Below are 24,567 nucleotides of genomic sequence, written 5' to 3' on the forward strand. Positions count from 1 at the left end.
TAACAGCACAAAAAAGTTTAATTTATAGCAGCATTTTACACAATTTGTGTTAAAAAAGTAGAAGTTAACCATTTGTGTATTGAGTAACAAAAGGTTTAAATTACATTTATTTTCCATTTTACACTCACTATTTATTAGTTGGACTATTTACAAAGGTTCCAATACTATGAAGAGAATGAGCTATACCCAGAATAAACTTCACATGCGAGGTAAAGCTTTACCTCAACCTCTGTTTTGATTGGCTGGAGAGGAGGTATAGTTGGGTTTAGATCCTACAAAAAGGAATCAGAATTAGGGTGTTCATATGAATTAGATTGTGTTCCTGTAGAAGAAAACCATACACAAACATACATACACAGAGGGAGAGAGAGAGAGCAAGGGAGACAGAATAACCCTACAGTAAAAACATTAAGACCTACAGTGGATTTAGGTTTCATCTTTTTGGCTGAAAAAAAGAATAATGAAAAACAAGGTTGTCAGCTGTACCTCATTTCTTCCAGGTAGCTTTTATCAAGAGGTCAGCTTTTAATTCAAAAAGCTAAAGCAATTGATGTTAAAACAGTAAAATTGAAGTATTTAAGAGCTAACTTAAAAAAAAGGGGGGGTTCAGCATACCTTCTGAATAAGACAAAGGAATATTATTCTTCCATTAGTGTAAGTATCAGCCTGCATGCCTCCAAGGCACAGGAAGAACCCCAACTGGTTCCTGCTGGGCAAGACACCTCAACACATGCTTGCTAACAGACACCTCTGTAACACATACATGCCCACTGAGTAAGTCTGATTTTCCTTTAAGTATTTTTAAAGGACAACAAACTGCACGAACACTAGGTAAGATGCTTGTCACTGAAGGTTAGAAGTTTTTGGAACCCTGAGTGCAGTTGCACCATGAACAGGACGTGTATCCAAAGGCTAAAAGGAAAAACAGTAGGTGAGGGAGGGTGGGGAATCCACAACACTTTCTGCATCTATCTTCTGACAGTTCATCAGCTGACCAAATAACAAAAGTACAGAGAATGGTTTTGGTAGTCACAAGACACAAGTTTACCATCCTTGCTCTAGTTCTACGTTACGTGAAGATTGCATAGGATAAGGCAACCTTTTGGATGACTGAGGCAAGCAGTGCTTTATGAAGGTATCCTTTGCTCTTGACAGGCTCGACATGGTTTAGTGCTTTATTGTAGTCACATGCATCTCTGCCTTCACCACACATTTCCCCAACAGTGCCATCTTCAGTTCTTAGCACTTCATTTGTGGATACCAAATAAGAGTTTAGTATAAGACTATTTGCTCAACCTTTTCTATAGCAAGTACTCTCGTAGAACTGCTGACTAACTGACAAGTCTTAAATAAGCTGAACACCACTGAGATGCATATTTTATTTTAGCAGATATGGAAATTTATATACTCAAGTTTCTTATTTCTTTTTTAAAATGGCCTACGAAGGCATCTTAAAAAAATCCATATATGGCTTTGGTTTGCTGAAATACTATTTTACATTGTTAAAAAGGAAAAACATGTTCAAATAAACTCAACATTATGACACATTCACATATTTCACTTAGAATTGACACTTATACAGATGCCTACATGTGATCAAAGATGTCTCCCCTTGTGATGACATGAATAAAGAGGTAATCCAAATGTTTATCTCACAGTAGAGGGCAACCCAGAAGTCTGTGCAGAAGTGACATATAAGGAGTTACTATCTGGAAGAGGGGGAACCACAGAGTTTCCATTAGTGGGCGAACAGCTCAGTTTCAGTTTTTCCAAGTACTCTGCATGAACAGGCTTGTGACACTGAAGGACCTTGATTGCATCTTCTACTTTAAACCATTCTCTTTTCCTTCCTGAATGAGTACAATCCACAAAGAAAAACAGGGAGTTACAAATTTTTTAACAGCACCATTTGTTGCTATCTGATAACTTGCTTTTTCTCATTTACTTTTGAGGTTCAAGTTTTCAGGTAGAAGACAGTAAAAAGACAAAAATATTGATGAATGCAAGGAAGTCACTCAAGCTTACCAAAGCAGTTTATAATAAAGCATTTCAGATAAATCTCTTAAAGCAGATACCAGACAGAAGCTCATATAAAACTGTCTGTATGCTACAAAAGCTACATCTAGTCCTTAACAGAAAGAATAGTAGTTAGAGTACCACCCTCCTACATTGTCATGTCTAGCACTGAACCAATCTGAAGAATGAACATGCATGAAGTTACAGAGTAGGAGTAGCCTGGTCTAATTTGGAAATCAGTATTCCATACTCAAAACATACCCAGGTACAGAGTTACTAACATTAACTCTAAGTTTTCAAAAACAATTAATTTATACCAGAGATACATTTAGATAAGTTTTGTTTAGATACGTTCTAAGACACGTTGGTAAAATAGCCCTAATACTATCTTACTTATAAGAAGTCAGTCCTTTAAAATTAGAAGCCTCTGAAAATATTTAGACAAGGTCAAGATAGCATTGTGAAAACTGTAGGGTTAGTTCTGTTTTTCACTTGGCTTTACAGTGTTAGATACTACACATTTGAACTCTATTAAGACATCTATAAACCTGGTTTGAGACCAGGGCACGTGGCCCCACCAGGGCACACTCCTGCCAGCAGCGCTCCCCAGAGGTACTCCAAGGAGAGGCGAGTCAGGAGCAGCCCCAGGACTGGATGTTCCCATCTACCCTGAAGCTTGGCACTAAGCAGGAACAAACTAGTGCTGTCCTCAGTCCTTGCATATATTTTCAAATAATTTCGAGTATAGTGTATGAAAACAGAGAATGGGTTTACCTATATTAACTGAATCCTCCCAGTCTTCCAGTATTTCCGTCACAGTAAGAACGTAAACATATGTCCTATGCTTCCGATCCTGGTTCTGCTTAAATGTTAGAAGTAGAGGTTTTAATTCACAGCAAAAAATTTGTAAATATTAGACTTCCCACAGCTGTAAGATTAGAAACTACTTACCCTAGAGAATACTTGCTAGCAAACCCTGGCTCTTATTTTCACAGACTAACCATCTGTACTGATGCATGGGAAACTTGTGTTCTATGTTGTTGGTTGCCCTGTTTAATATTAGCAGTTGCCCATTAGTACTACCCACTACTTATCCTCTACATGTTTTGTAAGTTAATCACAGTATAGTACATGTCCTAGAACTGTTTTCACAACTCACGTTCCTATATGAAAGGGTTTTTTTTTTGTCAAGATGGAACCACTACATAATGTGGCCTGATAACCTATAGAGCGCTCAGAAGTTTCACTCAGTAAGTACAAGTAAAATAGCATCCGTTTCCAATAATGACAAACACAAAACTCCTACTACCTCTATAGGTTTGCCATGTTAGCAGCACTAAGCACTTATTTAGAAAGCACACTTTTTTGAACAAGCTAAGTCAAATATATGAACTGACAGAGGTAATCCACACAGTGAAAGGTCACTGTGCTGCAGCCAGTCCACAGTTCGTTTTGTTCTTTTTATACTGCTAGATACTGATTTCCCAGAAAATTTCTAAGTATCACTCTTATTCAAACCTTCACCCATCATGTAGCAATGGAAGAAAAACACCTGTCTAATGGGTCTTTCAGCAGAATTCAAAGTTGCACAGCAAAAGTACATGCAAGTAACACTTAAAGTGTCCACAACACTTGTGTTAAGTAACACAAGTCTGACTGTTGCATGGAAGTTACTTTCTGTAGTTCCACAACTCTCATGGGGAAAAAACAAAAACTCTACCCGCCCCAACCCCACCAAAAAAATCTTTATGAAGTAAAAGAAATAGCTCACCTCAAATATCCCAAGCAGTCTGCCTAGTTTTCCCTTTACTCCAGCCTACAATACAAAGACCGGAAAAAAGTATTAACGTGCTTTTTAATTTCAAAAACTGCAATATACTGTAGCAACATTTAAGCAAGTATTTTAACATGGGTTTTAACTACACAATGCTGCATTGCTTCTGGAGTTTCCAGCTTTGGAATATTATACTAGGACAAGTTTTTGTGTTCTGTGGATCAAAGAGTACATAGTTCTTTCAAGCACTGCCATCCAGACCAGAATACTGTTTTATTTACCATGGACTTTATGAATTGTATTTTATTAGAGACATCCAACACTGAAAAAAGTTATCCAGGGAAGAAGATAGCCTAAGAGATAAGTTAAAGTAGTAGGGTAGCATATCTAGAGACAGAATTATTAAAATTCCATTGCTATTTCTTACAGAAAGTCAAGTGCAAGTCCTCAAAATAGAGGAACAAATTAAACTGCAGGTAAAAAGGTCGATCTGACAGCATAATGAATTCATGTATGCTGGCTTTCATATGAAAGCATAGCTTTTGGCATGTAATTTAAAAACTAAATTTATATTCCCAATTCTCTACAGTTTTGAATTATTTTTCTAGTTAGTAACTTTATAAAGAACTTTACATTTAGAGATTTGCTCCAAGTTTTTTTTAAATAACCCCTATGTATGTCATCCTGTGCTTAGTAATCTCAACAGTTAAGGTGCTCATTATATCCTACTAATATTCCAGGGTTTGTTTTTTACAGAAGTAATATACAATGCCTCTTCCAATACAAGTCGTTTATGATCATCCTTTTATTCTAAACACACCTGAGTCTATCCAACTGAGATCTGAACATGTATGTAGTCTACTGGTAGACTAAGCCGTATTTACATTTTGTCTTGCTTTGTAAAACCAGCAGTTAAAACAGAGCTTCTTAGTGCTAAGATGACATTTTCTAGCTTTCAGTCTTTGTTTCCAGCTTTAATCAAAGAAAGTTACTGATGTCTTATGTCTTTATACAAAGGACCATATGGATCTTATTTACATTTTAATGTGCAACTCTGACAGACAACTGGGTAGGCTTCAGCAATAAGTCTAATCAAGATCTCACAAGTGAATGTTTTGTGTCTTTCTTTCTAACAAAAGCAGATGGCTGATGTTATTTATTAAGCAGTTTTGATGAAAGAAGTGTGACCTCAGCCCCTGCAACAAAAAAAGCATTTTGTTTATCTAGAGCAAAAACTAGACCTAAAGTTAATGCAAAGCTATATACATTACTCTGGTCATCTGCTGTGCTGAAAGAGATACCTGTTAGAGCTCATGAAGTTGAAATGTTAACTGTGCCTGTTGGATAAGTGATTAGGCAGCATGTTAATTATGGAAACGACAGGCCCCAAGAGACACCAAAGACTGCTTGTGCTTCACACAAGGCAATGAAAGACTTCAGTAGCCTAGAGAAACACGCTAAATAAATGTTCAAGCTTTACTGATCAATCCTAATTTCTTCAGCATTATAGTACCTTTTGAATGAGAAGCAGAACTTAAAAAGGCCAGAAGCTAATGTCTGTCCTCAGTTTTTGCCTTTCTTCTCAAGCAGCAAAATCTAGGAATCACTATATCCTTCAAGATTTCTACTTGAAAAAAATGAAAAGAGAAAGCCACCCAAAAACATCCCCCCAAACTTTCAGGAGTTTAGAACTAGCCAAGGCCTTATTTATATCAAAGATTCGGGAAAGCATTTATATCCACTACTATCATAGACAGGACTCTGGCAACAAGAATGCTGAAGGACAAAAAAAATATCACAATGAAGAAACGCAAGAGAATTTCTCTGAACTAGTGAGTGGGAGTCTGAAAATTAACCGATATCTAACACATGGCACAAACACCATTACCAATACTAAATAGCTTTCTTGCAGAGCTTTCTTTTTCCCTCCATTTCTCAGTACCCCATATTCACAATGTGAATCTATCATCAATTTCACTATGAGCACATGGAATTTACTTTTTTTTTTAACAGCTTCTGTTCTCCCTCCATGCAAATCAGTGGTTTAAACAAATACTCAACTGAGTAATTCTGAATGAAACAATTAGCTGCACTCCATTACATTAAGTGTAATAATCCCCCAAAGCTCAGAATGAAGCTTTTGCCCAACCAGATGGTGTCACATAGATGTGATCTCTCACTGATTTCTAGTTAATCTCTAGGCAAAGATACATGCTTCCAAAATGTAGCACCATTCCTTCAGATAGGAGCATTTTTCAATACTTTCATACCCCAAAATATAAAAAGGCAGCAACTTTTAACAGAGACAAGTCTCATGGCTTTTTTTTCCTGAAAATAAGCTATTCTGACCTTGACTGAATCATCTTCATAGTTTAAAAAGTGTCATTAAATTGACAGACCATTACAAATAAAGAGTACCTTTGCTAACAAAAGTATTTTCTCCAGGTTCTTACCTTTACATAGCAACTTCAAAATGCATCAAAATTGAGTCCTAGAGGACTAAGAAATGCTTCAGCTTTTTCCTGGAATGTCAGTCGAAGTTCTTACACTACCAGTTTTAAGCTTATTACTCAACACGAGAGCAAATTTGAGAGTTTGAACCATTTTGTCCTTTTTCCCCGTGGCCATTATGCGCCCATGGTTGTTAAAACCACAGCTTTTTAAGTAAAAAAAATCCAATAGGCTACTTTAAGATTAAGACACTAAACCTCAAGAGAAAATTTGAACAAACATGATTTCCTTTATCAGACAAGTTACTGCACGTCTATAAGCAGCAGGTAGATTTCTTAAATTTCAGATTTTTTAAATCTGAACTTATATATATATTTAATATTAAGTCTAAATCCAACCACAGGAGTAAAAACTGGTCACTTCCTCCCATGTTTTTTTGGCCTGGAGGTCACTCACTGCTGGCTGATCCTGATACACTGCCATGCATGAAGTGCAGTCATGCTTGCCTTGGGTTTCCTGTAGATGGAGCAAGAGTCACACTGGAATTTTGTTTTTAGGCTAACAGTCTACCAGGACAGAAAGTTGCTTAAAATCTGCAATACAGAGTTATTTTAACTGTGGGATCTGTTGGATACTACTTTATTGGCTACTCTCCTGAAAAGACAGTGCAAGGCTATTCTTGCTCTTTTGCATACTTTTATAGAACTCAGTGTTTCATTGTGCCTGTCAAAAAGGAAGTATGTTTTTTCTTAAAGTATCTACATAGTTCTAGTCTGTAACACCCAATCATTTTTCAACTATTAGCTGCTCACTGGAGCAGATTCCTGTATTTCCTTTGAGAGGTCTTAGATAACATTACTGGCACTTACACTGTTGCAGCAGATTAACCATCAGAATCAGCCTCTTCTCAGCAGCTGTATTCCCACAGGTCAGGGAGGAATTGAGTATTTTTTGGCTGGCAATTCAGTATACTACTAGGTGCAAATAGAGCAAGGGTCTTTTTAGTGAGATGGAAGAAAAGGGAATGGGATGGTGTTTATTCCTTTTGAGAGGAAGATTGTAGTCATTTAATCACCATTATTTCTGTTGTATTTCCCTTTGAACACCCTGTGTGCAAGCAATTCCCATTTCCACCTTTCACACTACCTCATTAAAGACTAAGCTCCAAATTCATTTACAAAGCAGCTCCACAGTTAGACAAGGTTTAATATGTTTCTGGGATTGCTTTATGCTGTAATTTCACTTTGGTATCCTAGTTTCAGGTTTGTGAAAACTCGTACCTAAGGAATCTTACCTACTGCAACCCATAAAAGACAGATATTCAATTTATTATAAGTAACAATGATACTGAATCAGAAACATTACTTACTAGATGTAAAAACCCCAACACAAGTAGAGCTTTAAGGATAAAAAAGATCTGCAGTCACACACACAATCTGACTAGAAGAACTGCAGCGCATGTAGATTTGACTACATTTGATCTTTGCCTGGATTTTAAAATAAGTTTTTTAAATACTCCACTTTTGTTGGGAAACCAAGGGACTTTTAGAGCCAGTGGGCTCTCATCATACTGTGAGCTACTAACACTCCGACCACTAGGAACTGCCTCTGCAACACCCACGATCTGTTTCTGTTTTAATAAATTAATGGTAACTGACGGTTAGTTTATGCATGACCCAAGACTGAAGAAACACAGTTCAAACCAGTGCCACAGTGTGCCTGCTTTGAAGTTTATTCATTCACAAAACCCTTAACAGTTCACTTCACCGTACTGTAACCAGCTTGCCAGGTGATACTGACCTTAGTATAAAAATAGAAAGGACATCCATCTCTAGAAAGGTTAGTATGAATTTCCATGGTTCAAGTCAAAATCCTGAATACCATGCTGGCTTTTCATCAAAAGTGGCATTTTTCTTTGCTGTCTCATGGCAGCACAGAAGATTCAGCCCATAGTTGAATAATACTTTAATTTAGGACATGAACTTTTAATGTTCATCAGATACACAAGCCATCAAATGCTGAAAATCCTGAAACTGTAGAACAAGCATCTTCAAATAATTGTTGCTTATTAAAGCCCCTAGCTTATGAAAAACCCTTTATGCACTTTCAAGCACAGATAAGAGCTGAGCATGGCTGGCAGGTCACACCTTACTCCAGAATACCATAAAAACAGGCGTAGCCACCATAATAAGAATGAGTAAAAGCTTAATTAGCCTGTGACTAAAACACCCCTGCTAGCACCACTCAAGAACTTGAGATCTGTTGGGTTCTCTAACTTCAGAGAGTTTCTCTCATAGCGTAGAAACACTGATGATATTGACATTTTTTCAGACACGTAACATGCAGCTGTTCTATCATGAAGGCTCCTACTGAAAATTTTGACTGTAGCAGTATTGCAGTTAAGGTAACACGTCAAATTTCAACAGGTACAAGACAATTTTTGAAGACTCACACTTGAATCTGTAGGCTGATGTTTTCAGCATTCTGAAAAACAGTATCCTGTTTTTTCCAATGCATCATCTGCATAATTTTTTCTTCAGGAGTAACCAACTTTTCAGTATATCTTTATGATGCAGCCATGAAGTTCGCAATGTCTGGGCAGCACATGCACTCTGATTGGACTTTAAATGTACCACCTAACCATATTCTGCACCTGTTCTGCTTAACCTTCCCCACTCGCACCCCTTTCACCACACCATCGCAGAAATTTGTGAGCAAGGCCATGACTTTAAGTACACAAAATATTCTCAGAGCAGAATCGGGGTAGCAGAAAACTAATTATCAACCTCCGTACCACGGCTCTCACTGCTATACTACTTGGCTATGAAGTTAACCTGACAACTCTGTGTCTAGCACTGCACAGTCTGCAAACTGAAGCTTGACCACAGTTAGTTTCTGAATAGTTGGTCAAGCCCCCACAGCAACTTTGACATATTAAGTGCAGCCAGGTCCCTTCGAGATGGGGGATGTGTCATGACTTTCCCTAGAGGTATCTGTACTGTCTCTATCTATAAAATCCTGGGTCTTTGCTCCCTTCAAATGGCACTTGACTGCCTTGTGGCTGTTCTCTTCACTTTTATACAGGAGCACTTGTCTGAATGTGTGTTGGGCAGCTCAAAACTGGCCCCCACAGCAAAAACTGAACACAGCCCCAGTCTGGAATAACCTGGTATAAATGAGGCTTATTTATTCCTGAATCTTGCTGCAGGATGGTTGCTAAGAGCACTGAATACCACATTGGTCTGTTCCCCACATAAGGTGGGGAAAAAAGCTCAATGAATTAGAGACCACAGAACTCATTTAGACACCAAAAAGCAAGCAGAATTTGGGCAAGCTGCATTTACATTAAACTCCCAAGCCTCCACAACACAGCAAAATTAGACCTAAGGGTATGCAAGCTAAAACACCGAGTAGCACAGCTAATCAAAAATAGAGAAAAGCTCTAATAAAAACATTATGCATACTGATAATTAACAACAGCATTAATGTGTTTTGTCATACTGGGATGACAACGCTGTTTAATACTACCAAACGTTCTGTACTTCACTTACTTCCCAGCATGCATACACATGCATCCACTTTCTGCAAAACCTTGTACTTTCTATTTAAGAAGCATTATGTAAATTATTACAATTGATCTGTGGTCAACTGCACATTACAGAATTTCCAATTAAATTAGTTTACTCAGTGTGATTTTCTTGAAGTTTTATTGGGCTTACAGTGTCAGTTATTATGTATTTAATCTACCATTTTTAACGGTTTGCCTAGGAAAAATAAATAGCAAGTTAAAAAAATTTGCATCTGAAATTTAAATACCATACTAGAGTAAGGAAGCTTCATTAATTCATCTAGACTTAACACTGCTTTGTGTCAGGGTATGAGCAGGGTTAGAAATGCAGACCATACCTATGGTACATTCTTTATAGATAAAGAACCTTACATGTACTTACAAGTCCTTTTTATTGTTGAATTCTCAACTGCTCAGATATATTAGTTCCCAATATTTATTTTGGTTTGGAATCTCCTCAAAGGTCTACTTATTTCTCCTTCTTGCATAGCTGTACTTTCATGGTTTGTTCACCTTCAGTCTGTTCTAGAAGAGCTGCAAACCGTACATTTTCTGCATTAGCAGAAATGCTACACTACTATATCTCATTTGGCAAGAAGTCACAGTTCTGCTTCCAGTTAAGTGTTTATAATAAAGTTCAGCTATGAAATGAGAGTGTGCTGGGAAACAGTTTAGTTCACCTCACTACACTATACCTTGACCCTAACATACAGAACTGAATTTCACAATCATTGAAGTTTTGGTCAAATCATTGATAAAGGAGGTAGAGCTCCCTCTTTCTTCTCGATTCCCATATGATGATAGCAGTAGCACAAATGGAACAGGCTGCCCAGAGAGGTTGTGGAATCTCCCTCCTGGGACGTATTCAACAGCCATCTGGACATGATCCCGAGCAACCGGCTCCACGAGGCCCTGCTTGAGCAGGGGCTTAGAGAGGATCTCCAGAGGTCCCTTCCAACCTCAGCCATTCTGTGATAAAGCAGATGATTTGTTTTGTTTGTTACCTCTTCATACACCTCTCTGACAGCTGCTCCCCCGGGTTCTTCTTCTGGTTCCATTCCTCCACCTGGCACAATCCACTGATCTGGGTATCGGCTACTGCTTACCAACAGCACCTATGAATAATTGCAAATGACTGTTAAATATAGCTTACCACTCCGGAATCTTGGTACTACTTTACCTACTTTTCCTGCAATGCACTTATTCACCTAGACAAATGGATTATAGACTTCAGAAATGAAACACAATAGGAAGCCAGGAGTTGTAAGAAGCACTTACAAAACAAACAGAAAAGTAAAATTATTAACATTAGCCTTTTTAATACAAAGTCAAGACACTGTTGTTGTAATATCTTGCTCATACATTTCATTTTGTCTAAGCATCTGAAGAAAAAGTACACAATACAATGCACAAGAATGAAGACAGTAAAAAAATCTGATAATACCAAGTCTTAATATCATCTAGACAGCAAAGTGCAAAAAATTAAGACATCACCACACATGTTAAACTAATTCTTAAGAAATGGCACCTTTTGGTTGAAGAACTGGCCATCTGAAAATATTTGTAATTTTTAGTCTTAGACAAGCTTTTCTTCACTAACTGAAACATGACATTAGCACGGTGAGCTTACAATATTGCGTAACTAAATTACAAAGAGTATTTCATTGGCTTTTGTTTAATCTGGTTTCTTCTAACACTTCTTTAAGAGGGAAAAAATGAAACATTGAATTTTAAACAATTTCTAAGTTTAATACCAAATTTTCAAAGACATTTTAATTTCACTTAAAACATGTCACCTGGTAATATCATTGATATATACCAACCCACTAACCACTTTCTATAGGACTTGTGCTTCACAATGTATGAAGCTAAGAACATCTCCAGCCACTTGTACAACATACTGAAAACTAGGATGCCTCAATCTAGAGTAATTTGCAGTAAAAGACTATGAAAGTAAGACCCTGATTCACAACTACATGGCAATGAACAGTTTTCCTTGTCTTAGAAGAAGGACATGTCTGAAATACACTCCATGATCTACGTGCCTAGATGAACACTTTGTAGTCTAGGCAACATTTAGACAAACCCTACCCTGAAGTCACAGTACAACAGTACAGGATCAGTACTCAAGTCTTGAAAACCAATTAAAAGACTAGCAATAAGAATGTCAACTTAGAGGTTTAATATTGTCTACAGGTAGATGATTAAAGTGACAGACAAACCCTCACCAGCTACCTCTAATGGTCTCTAAACTCATCTCCCATTTAACTAGAAAAACAATTCTGTGATGAGGGCAACAGGGGTATGTGCAACACATACTATGCCCCTTCAGTGCTCACAGAAATACGGTGTAGGTTCATCTACAGCAACTGGGCAGTGTAATTACAATGACCGTGCATCTTTGTGAACGCAAAACCATACGTTCATACCAATGCACACTTAGAAAAGCCTTACCAGACAGGTATTTTCTTGTTGCAGCATTTAATTGCAACCAAGAACCACCCTACTCCAAAGGATTCTCCACTGTACCAGTTGCCCATGATTTTTCCTACACTAAATAAGAAACACAGCAGAGACCATCATTTAGTACAAAACCATCCTTCGTATGTGATCTAGATGTTCAGATTTTCAGTCAAATCGAATATTTCATTTGCCTACCTTATCTACTAACAGCCAGCAAAAGGAACATTGTTAGATACAAGTGTGTCTGAACCTGATCCTTACAACCACCAGTTTTGTCTCCTAGCATGCTTTGATATCAATAGGAGATTCCCACAGAGGGTGCACAGCTCAGCTAACTGCAGCTTGAAGCAAGCTTTCAAACACACAGGTGGAGCACTTAATCACAAGGAAGAACCACATCGAAAACACTTACAAAGCAGTTGTAAAAATCAAGTTTGTAAACATGCTTGTGGGATCCCAAACATCAGCATTACACACTATCTTCTGCTGATCGAACTAGCACTCGCTGCAGTCATGTGAAAGCTAGCAACAGGGATGAACAAAAGGATGATTGTATCACATTAAATCATTCCCAGCTTAATAAAACAGTTTAATCAGCACTCATTGTTTAGTTAAGGCTAAATATAAAATTCTTAATTACTATTAAGGGATAAATCAGGTTGCTGGTTCTGGCAGTGTAGCATAAAGCCAAGAGCTTTTTAGGCCTTTATATATAGTTGTAGACTACTACTAACCCGATCAATAGTCTACTGTGCTGGGTTTGTGTATCTATTAGCTTTAAATTACCCTTTCAAAAAGCAGAGGCAAATACATCTAGCAAGCAATCAGCATTAAAATACATCACTCTACTTGATCCGCTTTACAGCCATACATACAATCAACTGAGAAGTGCTTGGGAGTTCATTTTGGCAACTACCCAAAGATAGCTATCAAAAAGTCTCCACTAACCCTGCAGCTGAAGTATTTTCTCAAGCATCATTTTTCTGTGCTTCAGTCTCCTGTGATCCCAATGCTTTTGTAGTCTGAATCTAAGGGAGCACACCAAGGTACACCCCCAGGACCTTCAAAGGCACGACTTTCCCCTCCCAGTAACACCCTCCAGAAGCCACCAGGGCATGAGACACCCATCTTGGGAGGCGCTGGCAACAACATACTCAATGGTAGTCAACTTCTACACAATACGAGACCTGATAGCTGCCAATTGTAAGATTGGGTCATGAGGCTAAAAAGCACTCCAGATTCTTGCACTTGCGTTTTTGGGGGGTGGGGTGGGAGGGGAAGGATTCAATTCCATATAGCAAGTTTGATTTTCAGGTGTTTCCATCTGTAACTGGCCCAAAGACAGATCCCACAGTACCCAAATGACTAGACAGATTGCTTAATGAATGCACCAGAAAGCTGTGGCTGCTTGAGAATGCACTCGCTTGGCAGAAAAGGTGCAAGATCAGCAGCATAAGGCTATCAATTCATCTCCCCTCAATATCAGAGGTGAGAAACAGGACAGCTGAGATCCAGGTCACCTGGACATCTGATGACATTCACCTTCATGGAGACAGCAGTACTCTACTGAAAATCAAGACTGGAGTACCTAATGCACCTCTTTTTTTTCCTGGCCTATGCACAACAAGTTTTACTCTTGTACTTTTTGAGCACTTCCTACATAGGGAAAACTGCGTCCCATATCTCTGAACGCAGATACAGGATTGAGATTTCTTATACTGGATTATTTGCCAATGATCACTTTTTTTCCATCTCTGAAAAAACTTACAAATGACTGTTTCTCTTCTTTAAAAGATTCCCAAAATACTGAGTAATGGCATTAAATCTGCTTGCCTAGTTATGCTCTTAAGGTTAACTTACCCTGAAGACTAAGTTAACAGTATTATTTTCTATCATTTTCTATCTGCCAAGCAAGGCAGTAAAGCTGTAAAATTCAGCTAAGAGAAGAAAATGAAGGATTCCTCCATTAAGCCTTACTAACCAAGTTTTTACCTTGTTTTCAAGTCCAGGAATAGCAATGACCTTTGAGCGTAGTGAGGAAGAGAAACTGCTAGCCAGCGTACTTGTAATAAGCAGCTATCAGTATGCTTAACCAAGATATGGTTAACCAAAAAAACAAAGGTAATTGCAGAGCATGTGGCATCATGGGACTCGCTCACTATAAATGTTAAACCTGCAGACAAACAACTAAAAATTTCTAGAGACAGACGCCAAAGTTTTGGCCTGTTTAACATTCAAGTCCAAAGAAACCTGTGAAACAGTTAGCAGCCGTATATTCCAGAAGACTAAAACAGCAACAGCTCAGCATAATACAAGTTACAATCAAAAGCCATTCCTCAATTTTTCTCCCCTGTCAAGCATTTCAAGAGGTAGAAACTGACTTAAGGCTATAAAAATGTCATGGTTTTCTGTCTTCCTTAACTGTGGGACCTTATATCTTACAGAAATAGCTGTATTAAGAACAGCTCACTTTAAAAAGAAAGAATCAAGGTTAAGGTTGAAGCTTGCTAGACAGAACAAGCAAACCCACACGGCTGGATTCTTTGACTTCAAAGCATGACTGCCTACAACTTGAAGTAATCAAGAGAGAAGCGGAAGCCACTGTTAGCCGACCAGAAGATGCGAGTTTTTCCATAGTAGATGTATTATTCACAAGGAAAGCCACACTTATAGTTGAAAAGGTTCCACAGGAATTACTTGTCATCAGATGTCTTTGTAAACTGTCCTCCCAGCCTAGCTGTCTATTCCCCTCTCTTCCCTGCCACACACCCCATTTTCTCCCATCACTCCCATTAAGCCATCAAGTCTACCCTGCTATTTCAGCTATCTGACAGGGTTAGCTAACTTTGTCCTTTTTTCATTCTGCATGTAATAAAACTGGCAGTTAAAAGGAACAACTTCCAAGAGAGGAAAAAAAAAATCACCCCAAATTTGCTCAGCCCCAAATGCCTGCTGAGCACACGCAGCTCCAGTCCAGAGCACAGCTTGGGCACGTGGGCTAAATAAACCCTGCGCAGAGAAGGCAGGGACAAGGCAGGTGCAAGGAAGATAAGGAATTTAGGTCCCAAGCTCTGTGAGGTGGAGTACATGCAAACCACTTCAGAAGCTTTAAACTGGTTGGAGTATAAGAAAAAACTAAGGGCAAGAGGTACAAAACCCTATCAAAATGCTGTTACAGAAGACTAATACAATATGTTCTCACGTCTTTTGGAAAGATTTTTAAAGGAAAAAAATCCATCCTACTGTGAGAAGAGATCAGGACTTACTTTGTTGGAAGTTAACACAGCCTAACCGAGCACACTCAACATGGAAAACTTCAGGCTGTGTGGTTGGACTGCCAGAGTTACAAACAACTTAAAGCCACAGACAGCTGAAGCCAAATACAGCCAAAAAGGTCAGTCAGGCCCTGTAATCTGTTTAAACATGGCCATCAGCAGATGCTCAGGTAGGAACACAAACAGGGCATTTTACTGCTCCTCCAAACTTGTGACCTCTAATTGTTTTTAGCTCAGGAGGTTCCTTAGAAGTTTCCTTAGAAGTACTGGGAAACTGATTTGAATGCTACAACACAGGAATATTACTGCAGAGCAAGGAAAAGCATCTCTTACAAAAGAAATTCTATCAAGCGATAAAATAGACACTTGTATCATACTTGTGGGATTCACTGTATGAATTTGGGTAAAACACGCACTTCAAATTAGAGAGCACATTTCAGCCTGCTGTTGTAGTTAGATTTCCTTTATCTGACGCTTTTTGCTATTTTAAGGTTCTTCGCCTCATTTCAGTAGTTCTGAAATAGTTTCTCAGTTCCCCTATAGGTTACCATGGTATCCTTGTCCTAGAATATCTCATTTTGGACTCCAGAAAGTTGAAAAATGCAGTGGAGCTTTACAACTTGCTGCAGCAGTACCACACAGGTAGCATTTATTCTGTAGACTGACTCCTTATACTTCTCATTCTTTACTGCAATCACTTTTGAAATGATTTTTTTTTCCTCAACTGGAGATATAATGTTCACAAATTATTATACAGCAGTAAAAAGAAACACCTTAGGGTCAGACTTGACAGCATTTAAAAAACCAATTCAATTCAAGGCTGCAACATCTTTACTTTCCCCCTTACACTGAGGCAATGAGTTCAGGAAGCTGATGTGTCCAGAAACCAGCCTGTAGCTTAAAGCTTAGTTTTCAGCCTGAGCACGCTCAATGCTGGGGAGTACACAGCTATACAAGGGTCAACACTGGACAAACTGGGGCAGGAATGCATGACTGTAGCCACTCAATTTCTGATCAACCTAAATTCAAGAGCTTCTCATACAGTACTTTACAGAAAAAGCACTGAAAAGCAGCGTCCCCAGCTATGACAGGCTTAAGAAGATTTAATCCCAGTGAACAAACTGGCAGAGAAATAAAGAAATGGCATAACTAATACATTAATCTCAGAACTGAGTAACTTGAGCAAAGTATCTTGAAAGCAACCCATAAAGCTGTGTTTTGTCTATACAGCATTCAAGTCTGAAATACTCTCCTAGCTTTATGTAAAGATCACCTTTCAAGGCAGTTGCACAATTGCACGATGCTTAGATATCAGTCAGCACAACTTTACTGGCATTCAAAAGATGAATGATGGAAAACTAACATATGCATATATTTTTACAACACTTCAAAACCACATCTGTAAGTGATTTTCCCTTTCAGATATGGCAATAAGGAAAAGAACATCAGACTTCCTTGAGAAAGGTTCTGCCTTTACTTGCAATTAAAGTTCTGTTATCCTGCAAGCTCTATTTTACATGAAATTTACATACATGGGTAACATCTTGTTACAGCAGATCAGAATTTGTGTACTTTTCTCCAACTACTCGAAGTACTTTGCTCTGTTCTTAGGCTAAAGTGCTCATATCAGGAACAGGCAGCCCTATGCTACTGCAGCACTTCAGTTACAACATGTTTCCTCACATCAACAAGCACTCAAGTCACCTGTAACTACAGAGCTCCTCCTAAGCTTCACTAAGTTTCTGAGAAGCAGATTTGACAGGACCTAGGTGCAATGAAGGGTATGCATCTCGCAACCAGCCACGTGTAGAAGTAAGATTTCTGGCCTCCCCAAAGCCCTGAAAATGAACAAGGACCCCCCCTCCCCAAACACCTATAGAAGCAAGCTTTACTTCTCAGGCTGGGTCACTTCCCCAGTCCACTTTAGAGCATGCCCTTCCCCACTTCTGCTGGCAAATGTGGAGCAAGGAAAAAGGCATGTCAGACAGGTAGCAGCAGAATAGCCGAAACTCATCTAGCTGCCCATTTCTTTGCAACTCAAAACCCTGACCTAATCTTGAGCAACAGAACTCAGCTTTACTGGTTACTCAGCAACATAATCCCTCTGACTAAGGGATCAGCTTCCAGCTGCTCCTCAGCAGCAAGGGCTCCAAGTCTCAGGGAACCCCTGGGCTCTACCTACAGAGGTGACAAGGTTACTTCTTGACAAGTACCAGTTACCTTTTAGCCTTCCTTGTCTAAAGATACTTTGACACCCTCTTCTCCCTCCCACCCCAAGCAAAACAACAACAAAACCCAAACCATACATCTTTGAAGATAACTTTATTTCAAAATATTTACATTTGCAGGACTGGTTCCACTGAAGTGCTTTAGCACTAGATCACATTGCAGTGTTCCGCAAAATCAGTATCTGGCCAAAGCCAGCACATCTTTCTTCAAGCTGGAATAAATGGAGAAAGCCACCTAATTAAAATAAGCTTTGTAAGTGTTCTACAAACAACACTTAAAAGAAAAAACAGAAAACACCACACATCAACCCATGGCCAATGAACTCTTACCTACAAATAAAATACTTAAAACATGCCTTCAAATTCCAGCTAGAGACATCTATGTGCGCGCAGATATATACAAACATACATATGTATGCATGAAGTTTCCGAAGAAGTCCGCCAATCTACTGTTTTGTAGAGATCAGTAACTTGAGAGCTTGTGCACCATTGAGTTATTTGTGGTGATTCAAAGGAAAATTTAGGCACCAGTTTAAATACTCAAAGTAAACTTAGCATGGTAAGCGTAAGCTACAGAGGATATTTTCTCAAGTGTCTAAACACTTAGAAGTATTACTAGTTCGGAAAGACAGCCTCTTCTAAACATGGCAAAACACAAGACAGGTTTTGATTCCCAACATGTTAGCCTGATGTGAAGCAGGTTCAGCCCTCATTTCAGTTTGAGCAACTATCTGCCTGTTAAACGCATTCACACTGACGGAGGTAAATAATGCCATGGGTGCTGAAAAAACAGGAATCCAGGTTTCCCACTAAAAACCAGCTGGTAATTGACTGACTTCAGCATCTAAAGAGGCGTGAGTTAAGACCGAAGCTTCATCCCTGGCTGACAGCTGAACTCCCGCAGCTTTGCACAGCTTTCAGACTTCCACTGCTGGCAAGCAGTTTGTCAAAAGAGATCCCAACGTTAAGGCAAGCTGGATACGCAATGACCACAAAAAGCTGCTTTTCCTGTGGAAATACGAATAACAAGGCATTCGTGTTCAGTAAGTTAGCTACCTGATCTCGGTCCTACCACAAGGACCTAACATTCAATTATTTTTCTTTACATTGACATGAGCTTAAACCTCTGCAGAATCCCATAGGAGCCTGCAGGGACACAACACAAGCAGATGCTGTCTCTGTAGACACATTATAACCAAGGAGACTTGGGACTCCTCAAAGAGGGCCACGTTGGAAGCTATTTATAGGTCGTGGAGCTGATATGCTCCTTCCTAGACCACACAGATGTCCTAATACCAAGGAAATGCTGAGGCAGAACTAAGCAGGCCGTCATGCTATGTCAATTATTCCTCCTGTACATTAGCTGGGCAAGGGCATGACAGAGAACAAGTGATAACTGCGGCACACCTGCATTACGTATGAAAGTGTGTATTCCCCAATATTTTAAGACATGCCTATATTCTATTAAACAATCATAGAGCAGGCTAGATAACCTGCTTCAGTCCATACATCAGTTTGGAGGGCATGCCAGTACTATGGCATGATAGTCATACTTCAAGTCACACCTGAAAGCACACATCAGCTGTGTTTACACCTGAGAGCTTGTACTGCAGGATACAGAAACCAAATCATAAGTTATCAGCCAAATATGAAGATCTTTCACCACTTCTAAAGTTTAACTAATTCCTACAACACAGTTTTGCCAGCACAACCAGGTGACACTCTTGGGCTCTGAACTTATACTTTTGGCTACATTACACCAGTTTATACCAGTTTTGCTTTCTAGATGATATAGACCAATGTAAATAAAAATAATGCTTTTGGCTCCTGGATCCTTTCTACCCTTTAATAAAACTGTCATTAATATTAAGCAATGGTTTTAAGAAATTGAAGAGCACTGAAGTGGTAAAGTAGTGACTGCTAGGAACAACATAGACTAAACCAGGGTTTTTAAATCTTAACATCCCATAGCCCCAAAAATAAAAATCTTTGAATTGGACCAAAAAGGATAAACAATACTAGCCCCCTAGCATTTTTAACTCAGAGAGGCAATAACTAATACACAAGTGTACGCCCTGGTGCAGTGGGGAGGGAAAAAAATCTACATTTCCCATTTGTGACAGTTATATTTACTACTGTTTCAGTAGTAAGTCTCTTCTAGAAGGAAGACCAACAAAACCAGAAAAAAATTGAAAAAACAGGTGTTTTTCCTTCAATTTTTGCTAACAATTCATATAAAACTACTTTTTAGATCTGTCACTACTAACTGCTGGCTGAACACTGAAGTAGAGCTTTCAATGCTATATTGAATTACGTAAAGCAGTGCTTGCAGCTGCCAAAATAATTAGAACACATTCAAGTTTTACACTCAAGGTATTTCAGTATAACTGCCCATTTATCTGTGTAATATGTAGCTGATGGAATCAAAATTAAATTATCTTTTCAAGTTGTTTTAGTTATCCGACTAGAAAAAATATTTATTACTTTGTCCTTGCCTTGTTCTGCACTTTGCAAGGTAAGCATTTCCTTGCCTAGCCTGCCCAGACCCTACGCCAGCAGCATCTATGTGAAGCCAGTGCTCGCAGAGTCCTGAATGAATAAGCAATTCCAACTCATGGAAGCAGGCAGTCCTCACGGTGCTGAGGCAGAGGCTCTCTTGTGGCTTATCCTGGAGGTGCCGTCCACATCTCCTAGCTGCTCAGAAGAGAGACTCACATTTCTTCTCACACACAAATCCGCCAGCCCATCCCAACCTGCTGAATGCCCTCAGCCTTCTGCACACACCTAACAGCTTCTGGCTGCTCAATGCAGACAGCCTGCAGCCCCCGCACATTTCATGCCTGCGTAGCCTTGATTCATTTTTCATTGGATTTCTTCTGCTTCCTTTACAGCAATTTGTTTTGTTCAAATGGCAGACGGTGCCTGCAATTACTGCTTCATTTCCATTAAGAATGACAGTAGGAGCCAGCACTTAATCTCATGTCCAGCTATCTTGCTCTCTCAGCCCAATGACAGTATCGGAAGAGACCGAAACAGGCAACACTTTAATGACAGTAATCTAAGAGATGTTCTTTTAAAATTTTAAAACACTCCAAAAATCTCTAAAGCAACTGGCCATATTACTTGGCTATTTAGGCTTCCACCAAGATTTTTTCTTCTTTAAATCATACAATATCACAGCAAGAAAGCTAAAAAAAAAAAAATCTCAAAATGGGCTTTACCAGTAAACTGACATACACTGGGTCCTTCGAAAGATGATGCAAAGACGAAGGATTTTTGCAGTGGTGCAGCCATTTAGACAAACTTCACTCATCTCACAAGTACTTGCTTCATACTGCAACACCAGCTCTCAGGACAGAGCAGAAGCTCTTGACAGGTTACAAGACGGTGGGCAAGCCCAGTTTCCACCCTCTAACACTGAGGAGAACTGGCTCTTCTCAAGTCTGTCACAGCAAGGACTGTTGGTAACTCTAATGGACAGTGTTGTAGCTGGAGCGCAGGAGTTCAGCAACCACTTCCAACCGCTTGCAAGGGCCACCAGATTGAATTTGGCCTCAGAGGTACTCTAGAGCCCACCTATGTTTTGAATTAAGACAAAGTAGTAAACAAAGGAAAAGGAAATACTGTATGTGTTTACCATCCTTTGTTACCTGTCTTTTTAAAATTAAGATGTGCTATTACTGAAATATTTAAGCCTCCAAATTGATAGGCAGCATCCATAAATCAGCACAAGATCCCCTGTTGGTATTCTAAAGTTGCAGTAGGAAGAGGGCAATTGGTTAGGAACGTGTAATGAATCCAGCGTGCAGGACACCAAGAACTTCTGCTTCAAGTTGAGAGGTCAGAAGCTGGAAGCAACTCAATGATTTGATATCACTGCTAATCACAAGATGACTACACAACAGCTTGGCAATCATGATAAAGACAGGTCCTACCATAACATTTCTTCCTGGTATGGAGAGAGAAGCAGTAGTAACTTTTTACATAACACCGTGAGACTCCATTTAAAACCACCATAACTGTTGCCCACATTCCAGAAATATGGGTATCAAACTAAAGGACGTGAAAGATGATCAGAAAAATGAAAAAACAGTTTTAGGAGAGGAGTCTGTAAGAGTCTGTAAGACTTCGGAGTCCAAAGCAGCGCTAAGAATGGAACGACTGCTGTCTACAGATGTGTCAGAAGTCTAAGTACCAGAAAAGAGGAAAAAACTAGCTAAAGCACAGCCACAACTGGATATGAACTAGCCATTTATAAAGTCAGAGCAGAAGTTGGAAGACAAGCTAATTCTGAGGTTTGTATCGGAAGATTGCTGCAGATATTCATTTAGACAGGAAGAAGCTAGCCAGCTTAAAGGTTGAATGTGAACTGTTTCAAAAGTCTTGCAGACAATATATCCATTCAAACAGCCTGAGTTTTTGCTTTCTAGCTTAAGACTCTTAAAATGGAGTAAGTACACTGCTTGATATTTTTTCCATTTACCTGCTCTGTCTCATCTCTAGTGAGAAGCAACTCTCAGATTATGGGGCAGTAACCTTGTGGATGTAACTATTAGAACTGATTTTTTTCAATGGCTTCTGCAGGAGTCTGCTGTTCCCCTCCTTCCCCTCCAGTTACCCAAGTACTACTGCCTTTCTGCTCCTTCAAAGCAGGGGCTACCCTGCACTCCAAGATAGATCCCTGAAGATGCAGATCAGCTGATGCTGCAATCTCTAAGAGATGTGGAGAGAAAAAACACCAAAGACATTTACGCAGAGTCTGAAGTACACCTACACAGAACTGTATTAAGAAAACAGTATTCAAGAACATCACAAGCAAGCCTCATCGAACCAGTTTGGGGAATGTGGCTGGTGATACAAGTCAATCACAAACGGTAGCCAGAGAGGAACAGGTTCTGTAGCAAGACAGGCAGCGCTGGCACTTGGGGAACGTCTAAACAAATTTAAGATATTACCACTCTTTTCTGGAAATAAGTCATCAAAAGGCAATGTTGTTTCCACACTTTTGATTTATGGCCTGAATCCAATTCTGCGTTATCCCATTCATTTCACCCTCAAGTGTGCCTGCTTGCACAACGCCCAAGCCCAGCCCCGTGCCAGCCGTACACCTGCAACACCCCAAAGCGCTCCGGCATGGCATGTGCCAGCATCCACCCTCCCTACACGGTGCAGCAGAACTGCTGCCACCCTTACCCTCAGAGGGTGTTCTTAGTACAGGCAATACTTGAAATAGCCAGGGGTCACATTTGATTCAAAGAGACGATTCGCAGAAGATGTAAGAAGCGGCAGCAGGAAATGAAGAAAGGATGGAAATTACAGACAAAGGTGACCCCTGCCATGCATTTCCAACTGCAACTGCTGCGAGGAAGCCGTAAGAGCTGCCTGGTGCTACACAAAAGGGGTGTCTGAACTCCAGAAGAAGCCTGAGCTGGGGTGGCATCCAGAGATTGATCACATACAAAGGGAGAGGCGTGCTGAATGGTCAGAAGTGCTGCCGAAACCGAGGAAAAACCAGACCGACTGCAAGAGCTAGCAGGACTTCTGCCAGGCATCTTCCTCCTTATAAAGGAAGGGAGATGCTGTTATTTAGCAGAAGCCGAGCAGGGCAATCCCGGGGCTGTGTTTATACTCCACTCAGTAACACAGCGCAGAACACCCTTCCATTTCTCCCCAAACCCACCGGCAGGTCGGTGTCTCACGACGAGGCCTCTCCCTGCTGCATTACGCCCCATCGGATGCTTACGAACACGCGAGAAATTCGCCACGCTCTGAGCCCGGAGAGCGCAGTGGCTTCTCCCAGCCAACAGATAAAGGGGAAAAGACTCAACCCACAACCTCTGCAGATTCCAATACCTATCCAAAACCCCCCAGAAAGGGGCAAAAAGCAGCGAGGCGCACGCCGGCAGCCCGGAGCCGGTCCCTCAGCGCGTTGTGCAACGCGGCCGCCAGGCGAGCGCCCAGATAACGGCCGGTGCCCGTGACCTTGGCGAGGCACCGGGGGCAGCTCCGCCGGTCCCCGGGGGGCTCAAACCCACCCCGGTCACCACAGGGGGTCCGGGCCGGTTCCCCCCCCCACCCCCCCGCCATTACACGCCTCCGGCGGGGCCGCGCACAAAGGAGGCGCCGCCGCCGCCCCGCGCACGTGTGCCCGCGCCCCAAAATGGTGGGCGGCGGCCCCCGGTCCCCGTCCCTCGTCCCCCGGTCCCCGCGGGCCGGACAAAGGCCCCCCACGTGCGGGCTCACCTCGTCCTCCCGCTCGCTGCGGAAGCAGAGGCACGCCGCCCGCTTCTTGTAGCCCTCCCGGTCGTACGTCCGCGTCTGGTTCGGCTTAAATTTCATCATAGAGCCGCTCAGGCGCCGGCAGCCCCCGGCCGCCGCCACGGCTCACTCCGACCGAGCGCCGCCGCCGCGCCCCCCCGGTTCCCCCGCTGGGCACTGGGGCGGGAGGGAGGGAGGGAGGGAGCGAAGGAGGGAGAGGAGAGAAGGGAAGGGCCGGGCCCGGCCGCCGAGCGCCTGTCACAGCCGCGCCGCGCCGCTGCGACCGCCCCCGGAGCCGCGCAGCGCCATGGAGCCCCCCGAGCAGCCGCCGGCGCCCCGCCCGGCCGCGATCGCCGCGGCGGCCGGCCCAGCGCCCACTATTTAACCCGAACGCGCATTCCTGCGCCCGCCGCGCCGCCGCGCTCCGCGCAGGCGCCGGGCGGGGCGGGAGGACCGAGGGCGGGCGGCGGCGGCGGCGGGTGGGGCCCCGGCGCTGGGGGGGTGCCGGTGAAGGGCCGGCGGCGGGCGGGGTTT

At 41.2% G+C, this 24,567-nt stretch overlaps 1 protein-coding gene across 2 annotated transcripts; it reads right to left on the reverse strand.

The window, feature by feature from the left end:
* Positions 1–24,316, reverse strand: NUDT4 (nudix hydrolase 4). Of its 2 annotated transcripts, none has more exons than XM_035551644.2 (5): positions 24,019–24,316; positions 10,814–10,924; positions 3,788–3,832; positions 2,791–2,875; positions 1–1,850 (listed from the first exon to the last, which is right to left on the reverse strand). In XM_035551644.2, exons 1-5 carry the CDS (start codon positions 24,115–24,117, stop codon positions 1,648–1,650), a joined length of 543 nt encoding a protein of 180 aa, XP_035407537.1. In that variant the 5' UTR covers positions 24,118–24,316; the 3' UTR covers positions 1–1,647. The 2 variants fall into 2 exon arrangements, with proteins under 2 accessions (XP_035407537.1, XP_035407536.1); XM_035551643.2 differs by having other exon boundaries at positions 2,791–2,878; positions 24,019–24,226.
* Between the last annotated feature and the right edge of the window lie 251 nt (positions 24,317–24,567).

Source organism: Cygnus atratus, chromosome 1, assembly GCF_013377495.2.
Source record: "Cygnus atratus isolate AKBS03 ecotype Queensland, Australia chromosome 1, CAtr_DNAZoo_HiC_assembly, whole genome shotgun sequence".
NCBI classification, from domain to species: Eukaryota; Metazoa; Chordata; class Aves; order Anseriformes; family Anatidae; genus Cygnus; species Cygnus atratus.